Source organism: Solanum tuberosum, unplaced genomic scaffold, assembly GCF_000226075.1.
Source record: "Solanum tuberosum cultivar DM 1-3 516 R44 unplaced genomic scaffold, SolTub_3.0 scf00549, whole genome shotgun sequence".
Taxonomy (NCBI): domain Eukaryota; kingdom Viridiplantae; phylum Streptophyta; class Magnoliopsida; order Solanales; family Solanaceae; genus Solanum; species Solanum tuberosum.
The window spans coordinates 121,573-131,500 of NW_006239490.1; the positions used below are offsets into that span (position 1 = coordinate 121,573).

Consider the following 9,928-nt stretch of genomic DNA (forward strand, 5'->3'; position numbering starts at 1 on the left):
ATGGATTGCTAATGGGTTTGTTGACTAATGATGGCACAATGCAGCCAGTTTACACTACTTCATGGTTAATCAAACCTCATAATACTCTTTTAACTTGGCTTCAGTTGACATCTATGTTCCTTAATTTTGGGTGTGCACAAGTAGACACTTAAACTTGTATAAAAATTTGAAGAAGAAGACACATGTGTTCTACATGGCATAATACATGTAGAACTCCACGTAGGACATAAATCTTCATGTAGGACTCCACATAGGACACATGTATCTATTTGTTCAATTTTATACAAGTTAAAAGTGTCTACTTATACCACCCAGAATTAAAGTCGAGTAAAATATGTATGCCAAAACAGTAAAGGCGGCAGTGGAAGTAGAGTAAGCTAGAGCTCCTCTCGTTACAGTCAAGTGACTTTTGCTCATCTACACCTTTTTCTATGGTGAGTTTACAATTTGAATCATACCCATTTAGGAACAAGAAAATATCACCGTGATTTGAATTAAGTCTCGATGAAAGAATTGATCATAGTTCAAAATTAATCTATTTCGCATAATTTAGGTGTAACTTTTACATTTTAACCATAAAAGATAAAAGAAAAATAAATAGAGGGAGAGGGGGAAGAAAATGGTAGTGCAAATAAACAAAGAGGTGTATATCTAATTCAGAAATAGGTGAAGAAAGATACGAATAATTAACCTATATATCCGTCCATCAAACTGATTAGACTAAAAATAGCCGACGGATATACAATATACGTATAATCCATGTTCAATATGTGTATAATCAATGTACTATCTATATATATTTAATTATGTGAAGATATTTTCAAGCAAAACATATATATATTTCTTACATGATTATAAAACTAACTGAAATAGTTAAAAACAGTACACTGCAATTTACATAGGGCGATCTTTTCCAAACCCCATTAGGGTACGTTTTAAAAGCTTCGAAGCTCTACGAGACACCTCAATCACGCGCCTAACAAGTGGCACCTTCACTGTCTCCCTATTCCATAAAGGCTTCTTATCCCAGCTGCAAAAATTGTTTGAAAACCATTAAAAATAGGAATAAACTATACAACTAAACATTATACTTTATGTATAAAATATATTTGGCAAGACAAGTGATGCTTGCTCAGTTGGTGAAACACCTCCGCCTCTAACCAATTATATTGGTCGACGGTTCAAGACATGTTGTAAGCAATTGGGGCGTACAGCTTAGCAAGCCTCATTCGTTTTGCTTCTCTTGATCATACAACATCTCTAATGCCTGGACTCTTCATCTGGCTTTGACACTCCGGTGTAAGTAATCATATCGATGCTTCAATATTCACTTGCTATCTATTTTCATGGAGACATTTAAGCAGAGATTTCATATCTATAATTTCTACTTCTTAAGTACTCCAGGGCTTCAGGTAGTAGAGAGGGTTCCTAGTCCGGGAGAAACTGCCCGAGCAAATTAAGTAATGATGTGATAACCAAAGCACATGAAACACGGGGAGTAACAAAAATCGTAGGACAAGAAACTATGAGAATAATATTACTACTACTGGTATGAACAGAGAAACAAGTACTCTGTACCAAATTACCACCAAGCCTATCCACAGGATAGCGAGTCAACAATCAATTACCTACGCACCTTCTGCCTTATATCTTCAATCCTAATTTTATCTCTCTTCTGAGTATACATTTTGAATCTTATTTTAGTATATCTGCCCAATAATTTCCCCAGTTACCAGCATAACATAACATAGAAAATCACTTCCAATAGCTTCTTTTAGATTGAATTCAAACAATCTCAAAACAGAGTTTGAAGCTAAACAATGAAAATCCATGATAATTTTCAGAAAAAATGAAGGTTATACATTACCTGTTCCAAGCAACAGGCGTAGTAGCTCGAGCTAAGTCAGGCTGTTGAAAAAATGTGGACCCTTTTGAGTAAACTTCGAAATAACAAAAAATATTACTCTTCTATAGAAAGAGCACATGAACATATTAATTAAGAATTGACTAATAATGAAAGATGGAAATGAACATACCATAGGAGTAATTTGAACTTGAAGCTCATAATTTTCTAAGCTTTGTTGCTCTTCTTGAATTTTCGTTGCACTAGTGTCTACACCAGAGCCGCAACAGTTTATTTGGATGAATTTTAGTGTCATTATATCTCCAATACTCTCGGGAATCTCCTCCAGATCACGCAACTGATGCAGTATTAGTTGCTCAAGCATAGGAAAATTATCACTACCAGCTTCCCACCTTTGCAGATCTCCGGCTACAATTTTTAAATGCTTTAATTTGCGAAACACAACATCTTCATCTAGTCTCCAATTTGTTCCCTTGAATGCATCATTCCCTTTGAGCACCTCAAGACTAGGTAAATTAGCAAGCAAATTCACAACTTCCCATGGTAATCTAGTGTATGATAATTTCAATTTCTTTAGATTAGGAGGGAAAATATCTCCTGAGAAAATCATTGGGTCAAAGGTTGCTATCTGTAGTGTCTCCAAATCATGTAGAAGACTGAGAGAATCAAAAATAGGATGCTCAGATCTATCTGAAATCTTTAGCTTTTTTAGATTGGGACTTCTTGTTATGATTTCCTCAACAAAAGGAGAATAATGAAGATAAAGTGTGTGCAAGTTATTGAGAAACAAAGGATGTTCTCCAATACTATGATTTTCGGCATCAAGAGGATTAGATATATATAGTGGCAATCCAATATCCACATGTCTTATCTCTGACATTGTCCAAATATCTACGGGGTGCTTCAACTCCGTCTCTTCAAGACTTTGAAGAATTATGGTCTGTAAATTTCTCAATTTGGCTAGTGAAAGAGCTTTCTCAATTCTTGCAGCAACATATCTCAAATGTATAAGATGAGGTATTACACAAGAGAAATTGCATTCAATTGATAATACGTCCAACACCTTAAGCAACTTCAACTCTAAAACAATGGAGAAAATCCTTTTTGGAAAAATTAAACCAAAAGATGGCATTGGAATAAAGGTGCGAGTTATACGACTGCTATGCTGCATACTATGATATATGGCTTTGGGGACATCCCCAGTTATGACATTCAAACCATTTTCAGTTTGACCTTCTCTTATGCACAGTTGTCGAAGAAGGTCGTGAATTTTGCAAGTTTTCATCCTTCTATTAGCCCTTTGTTTACCAACCAAAATTAGACTTCTATCTATTAACTCTTGTAGATACTCCTCTGCCACCACTTCTAACCTTTTATTGTTTCTTACCTTTACGAATTGCTCAGCAATCCATAGCCTAATCAACTTGGAAACATCAATCTCCATATCTTCAGAAAAACCTCCAACATAAAGAAAACAAGTCCTCAAATATTGGGGCAAGTAATTATAGCTCAAAGAAAGAATTGATTGGCACCGTTCGGATACCGTACCAAAGAATGAATTCAGATTTTTCTCAACGATCTTCCAATTGTTATGCGTTGGGTCGATTTTTCCAAGAAGTCCAGCAACAACAATAACTGAGAGAGGTAATCCTTGACATTGTTGAACAATATGCTTCCCTATTTTTACAAGTAGACTAGGACATGGATCTTTTTTGAATATTTTTTCAGTGAATAGATTCCAACTATCATCTAGACTTAGAAAAGACTTACTATGAGGCGGAAAATCAGGACAGCTGACATAATCAGCTACATACTTGAGCCGAGTGGTTAATAGAATTCGGCTTTTATTGTCATCATTTGGAAATATTCTTTGCATTTGGTCCCAAGCTTTTGTACTCCAAATATCATCTATGACAATTAGAAATCTCCTACCCTTCAGACCTTTATACACAATCTCCATTAGTTGATCATCGCTGGTTTCTTGCTTGCTTCCAGTAATTGAAGAGACAACTTCAAGAAGCATTTGTCTCTCATTGTATTCTTCAGAGATAGTGACCCATGCATGTTTATCAAATCGAGAACGAATATATGAATCTCCAAAAACCTTTCTGGCAAGAGTTGTCTTACCTATACCGCCCATACCAAAAATTGGTATGACAGTTAACTCGTCTGTTTGGGAAGTGACGCGATCAAGTATGATGTTGAAGTCATCCTCCATCCCAACAATAGTATTTTCCTCAATCTTACTTTTTTCGAGTGAGGAAGGATTTGTTGCTGATTCTGCAGATTTGATTCCATGCTTGTTAAACTTGACCAACATCACCTCTTTGTTGAGAAAATAAACTTGTTGTTCCACTTTCAACAATTCTTCATAAAAGGATCTACAAGCCTTTTGCCGTTTGTCCTCGTGATCTGCTAGAATGATGCTTCTTAGACTTGAATCAACTCTATCTTCTGCTTTGTATACTACATTTCTGATCCTCTTTTCTATAACCTTGAAATTGAAACTCAATAAATTAATACTATTAAAAAGAATATATAACATCAGTAAGATTTAGATATTATACTAGTGAATTAGATACCTTAAGAGTTCCTATATCCTTTGTGGTAGTATTGTCAAGGAAATCTTGCAGAGCAGAAAGATTTTGACAGAGAGATTCGAGATGTTCTTGTGTACAACATCGACAAACCAAAGATTGATTAGGTTTCAAGAGTTGGTTCAATGTATAGATAAGGGAAGAAAGAGCAGCATAAGCCATTTCTCTTTGTTTGCTGGAATAACTAAAAGATAGAACCTTGTAGATTTAATTTCTCTGCTTTGTTATTTATCAGGCAAAGTGTTTTTTTTTTTTCTCAAATGGTCTACTTTTTCATATCTTTCTTTTTCTAAGGCATAGTGCAGTTACCTTTATCATTTGTTTAATTAAAAGAGACTATGAATGAGAACATAATCCAATACACTTTACATTACAAAACAAGAAAATCAAATTGTTTCACTTAAGTAATTAATAGTACTATAGATATGAGATGCTCAATGGGGTATTTCTTTTTTATTTTATAATATAATTGTGAGACAAAATGTAGTGCGCTAAACTTTTAACATTATCTTTAATTTAGCAATTGCCAATGAGTTTGTTGTCAAATGAGCACACTCTTAATGGTTAATCAAACTATTAATCAGCCTAAGAAGGATTAAGAATAGGATTCTAATCTCTCATTTAGTTCCCCAGCAGTTTAAAATGATAATTAATCTGAATTTTGAAAGTTAGTATATGATACATTTTCATTACAATTTACACCCTTAAATGAAGTATATATAACAAGTAACTCAATGGAACTGATTCACAAATGCCATATATAGTAGTAAACAAAGCCATCAACGTTGGCGAAAGAACTCAGTTAGATAACAACTATGTCGCGTATCAGCACAGAAATAGTGCAGAATGTAGCTAACTTTTTTAGTATAAGGTTCCTCGTTTTGGCTTATTCAACGTCTTACCCTCGAAAAATTCACCAAGCATACGTTCAAGATCTTCAGCCAAGTACCTGATATACTTTTGGGGTTTCTTACCGCTCTTAACCAAGGGTCTATTCCAGAAAATACATTAAATTGTCAGAATAAGAATAACAGTAATCGTACAAGAAAAACATTTACCAGACAAACTGACTTAATATGAAGTTTGAAGCAATGTTATATTGACATAATACACAAACAAAACTCAAACTTGATCTCAGCTAGCAAGGAAACACTTCAATCAACTTTTAGAGTGCACATCTACACAACTCAACTTGGTTTCAATTGACAACTAAACACTTCAACTCGTGCATAAAGCATAAAGCAAAGCTAGGTAGTTGAAGCGAAAAAGTACGTAAAGACCTTGTAGAAAGGAAACTTAAACTTTCAATAGTTCAGGTATGAAACTCAATAAAGTGAGATAGTTTAGATGTGTTTTTGGCCATCAACTCATTAGTTATATATAATTATACAATTGAGTCCTTGTTCAACTTCCCTAAAGGTAATAGACTCAAGCAAATCAAGTATCCAAAATGTTCAAACATTATGGGAATCTAACTATTACAAGCTCCAATACAAATCTGATTGCGAAGAAGAAAAACAATACAACCATAAACTCTCCAGAACACCTTAAGATGAAAGATTCAAAATGCAATCTCATTTACTCAGTGTTAACACCAGCAGATTTTCCAACTTGAGCTCGAAACCCTTCTACACACTCATGTTACTGCATTAAAACCATATAAAAAAATCTATATTAACCACAATATTTTGTTTACAATTATATTTATTGTTCTTTGATATTTATCATAGTTCCAAGTTTACAAGCCTTTTTAGCAGGTGAAAACAAAAACAAAAAAGACCACACAAACATATTAATGAGAATTGGATTAATATCAAAGATGGAACTTTAACATACCTAATAATTTGAACTTGAAGCTCATAATTTCCCTGGCTTTGTTGCTCTTGTTGAATTTTCTTTGCACTAGTCTCCACACCAGAGCCACAACGGTCTATTTTGATCAATTCTAGTGTCATTATATCTCCAATGCTCTCGGGAATCTGCTCCAGTTCATACAAGCCATCCAGTAATAGTTGCTCAAGCATCAGAAAATTATTACTACCTGCTTCCCACCTTGCCAGACATCCGAACAAAATTCGTAGATATTTTAATTTGGGAAATACAATATCTTCATTTAGTGTCCAGTCTGTTCCATCGAATGCATCAACCCCCATAAACGCCTCAAGATTGGGTAAATTAGTCAGCAAATTCATAGCTTCCCATGGTATAAAAGTACGTGCTAATTTCAATTCCTTGAGACTAGGAGGAAAAATATCCCCCGAGAAAATCATGATCTGGTCATTGATGGTTTGTTCTGCTCCTAGGTCTAGTGTCTCCAGTTTCTCTAAAAGACGGAGAGAATCGAGAATATCAGGCCAGTCAGGATGCTTAGATTTATGTAAAATCTTTAGCTCTTTTAGATTGGAAGTTCTTCTCATCATTTCGGCAACAAAAGGATAGTGCGGGAGAGAAAGTTTTGTCAAGTAATGAGTGTCTACCTGAAGAGGACGCTCGAGCTTTGTCCTGCAAGGACATAGAAGAATTATGGCCATCGCAAGTTGAAAAGAAAAAAAATCATAATATTTATACTTATATTCTGTTCCAAGAGAGTCTCTTGGTATAGTTAATTATACTCTCCAATACAATTCTTCGCGATGCTTTCCCTGCCAATCTCTAAGGCTATTGCAGCTAAATTTGGTGTATTCAACAAGGTTACACTAATCTACACAGCCTTTTTAGCAGGTGACAACAAAAATGAAAGAAAATAGAAAGACCACAAGAACATGTTAATTAAGAATTGGCTAATAATCAAAGATGGAATTTTAACATACCTTTTAATTCGAACTTGAAGCTCATAATTTCCTACTCTTTCTTGCTCTTCTTGAATTTCTGTCGCACTAGTCTCTACAAAAGAGCTGCAATCATCTATTTGGATCAATTTTAGTGTCATTATTTCCCCAATACTCTCCGGAATCTTCTCCAGTTCATCCAATTCACGCAGTAGTAGTTGCTCAAGCATCGGGAAATTATCACTACCAGCTTCCCACCTTTGCAGATCTCCACAGGCATACAGTCGTAGATATTTTAATTTGCTAAACACAACATCTTCATTTAGTTTCCAAACTGTTCCAGTGAATGCATGAGACCCTTTGAGCACCTCAAGATTGGGTAAATTAGCCAGCAAATTCATATCTTCCCATGGTATAGAAGTACCTGATAACTTCAGTTGCTTGAGATTAGGCGGGAGATTACATCCGGAGAAAATCATCCGGCCAGTAATGGTTTGTTCTGTTGCTATATGTAGTGTCTCCAGCCCCTCTAGAAGACTGAGAGAATTCATAATAGGAGGCCAGTCAGGATGCTCAGATCTATCTGAAATCTTTAGCTTTTTTAGATTGGGGGTTCTTCTTATGATTTCCGCAACAAAAGGAGAGTAATAGAGAAAAAGTGTGTGCAAGTTATTGAGAAACAAAGGCTGTTCTGCTTCAAGAGGATTTGATATATATAGTGGCAATCTAATATCCAGGTATCTAATCTCTGACATTGTCCATATATCTAGTGGATCCTCCAACTCTTTCACATGAGTAATTTGAAGAATTATGGTCTGTAGATTTCTCAATTTTGCTAGTGAAAAACCTTGCATAATTCTTGCAGCAACATATCTCAAATGTACAAGCTCAGGTATTACACAAGTGAAATCATTCCAGACTGATAATACATCCAACACCTTAAGCAACTTGAACTGTGAAACACTGGAACAAATCTCCTTTGGAAAATCTAATCCAAAAGATTGCATTGAAATAAAGGTGCGCGTTATACTTGTACGATAAACATGCTTCTCTTCAAGTTTAGACAGAACAATCACTCGCCGTTGATCATCTATGGCTTCTAAGGACACGAGGACATTCCCATTCATGACATCCACAACATTTTCTGTATGAGCTTCACTTAGGCATAGTTGCCGAAGAAGATCGTGAATTTTGCAACTTCTCATCCTTCCGTTAGCCCTTTGTTTACAAGTCAAAATTATACTTCTATCAATTAACTCTTCTAGATATTCCTCTGCCACCACTTCTAACCTTATATTGCTTCTTGCTCTTACAAAGTGCTCAGCAATCCATAGCCTAATCAACTTGGAAACATTAATTTCTTTATCTTCAGGAAAACCTCCAACATAGAGAAAACAAGCCCTCAAATATTGGGGCAAGTAACTGTAGCTCAAAGTAAGAATTGATTGGCACCGTTCGGATACTGTACCAAAGAATGAGTTCAGATTTTCCTCAACTTTCTTCCAATTATCATACGTTGGGTCCATTTTTCCAAGAAGTCCCGCAACGACAATAACCGAGAGAGGTAACCCTTGACATTGTTGTACAATATGCTTCCCTATTTCTACAAGTAGAGGAGGACACAAATCTTTTTTGAACAATTTTTCAGTGAATAGATTCCAACTATCATCTAGACTTAGAAAAGACTTACAATGAGGCAGAAAATCAGGACAACTGAAATAATCAGCTACATACTTGAGCCGAGTGGTTAATAGAATTCGGCTTTTATTGTCATCATTTGGAAATATTCTTTGCATTTGCTCCCAAGCCTCAGTACTCCAAATATCATCTATGACAATTAGAAATCTCCTACCCTTCAGACCTCTATACACAATCTCCATTAGTTGATCATTGCTCCTTTCTTGATTGCTTCCAGTAATTGAAGAGACGACTTCAAGCAACATTTCTCTCGCATTGTATTCTTCAGAGATAGTGACCCATGCATGTTTATCAAATCGAGAACGAATAGATGAATCATCATAAGCTTTTCTGGCAAGAGTTGTCTTACCTAATCCACCCATACCAAAAATTGGTATGACAATTAACTCGTCTGTTTGGGCAGTGAGGCGATCAAGTATGGTGTTGAAGTCATCCTCCATTCCAACAACAGTATTTTCCTCAATTGTGCTTTTTTCAGGTGAGGAGGAAGTTCTTGCTAATTCTGCAGATTTGCTTCCATGGTTGTTAAACTCGACCAACATCACCTCTTTGTTGAGAAAATAAACTTGTTGTTCCACTTTCAACAATTCTTCATAAAAGGATGTACAAGCCTTTTGCCGCTTGTCCTCACGATCTGCTCGAAGGATGTTTCTTAGACTTGAATCAACTCTATCTTCCACTTTGTATACTACATTTCTGATCCTTTTTTCTACAACCTTTAAATTGAAACTCGATAAATTAATTATTAATAAAAAAAATATATATGATCAGTAAGATTTAGATAATTATACTAGTGAATTACATACCTTAAGAGTTTCAATATCCTTTGTAGTATCGTCAAGGAAATCTTGTAGAGCAGAAAGATTTTGATTGAGAGATTCGAGATGTTGTTGTGTACAGCATGGACAAAGGAAAGATTGATTAGGTTTCAAGAGTTGTTCCAACGTATACATAAGTGAAGAGAGAGCAGCATAAGCCATTTCTCTTTGTTTGCTGGAATA

At 35.3% G+C, this 9,928-nt stretch overlaps 1 protein-coding gene across 2 annotated transcripts; it reads right to left on the reverse strand.

Annotated features, from left to right (window-relative positions):
• Nucleotides 1-796: 796 nt before the first annotated feature.
• On the reverse strand, nt 797-9,928 carry LOC102580490 (putative late blight resistance protein homolog R1B-17). 2 transcript variants are annotated; one of them, XM_015304559.1, is made up of 4 exons: nt 9,734-9,928; nt 2,037-4,358; nt 1,868-1,908; nt 797-1,030 (listed from the first exon to the last, which is right to left on the reverse strand). In XM_015304559.1, the coding sequence occupies exons 1-4, from the start codon at nt 9,905-9,907 to the stop codon at nt 895-897; spliced, it is 2,673 nt and encodes an 890-aa protein (XP_015160045.1). In that variant the 5' UTR covers nt 9,908-9,928; the 3' UTR covers nt 797-894. The 2 variants fall into 2 exon arrangements, with proteins under 2 accessions (XP_015160045.1, XP_015160044.1); XM_015304558.1 differs by lacking the exon at nt 9,734-9,928 and adding an exon at nt 4,447-4,665.

Bases quoted from the DNA above. Each gene is read 5' to 3' on its own strand.
- LOC102580490 (XM_015304558.1), bottom strand. From the start codon at position 4,623: ATGGCTTATGCTGCTCTTTCTTCCCTTATCTATACATTGAACCAACTC. The intron at 4,359-4,446 runs GTATCTAATTCA...TTCAATTTCAAG, and splicing joins AGGATATAGGAACTCTTAAG to GTTATAGAAAAGAGGATCAG. The intron at 1,909-2,036 runs GTATGTTCATTT...TTTTTTCAACAG, and splicing joins AAGTTCAAATTACTCCTATG to CCTGACTTAGCTCGAGCTAC.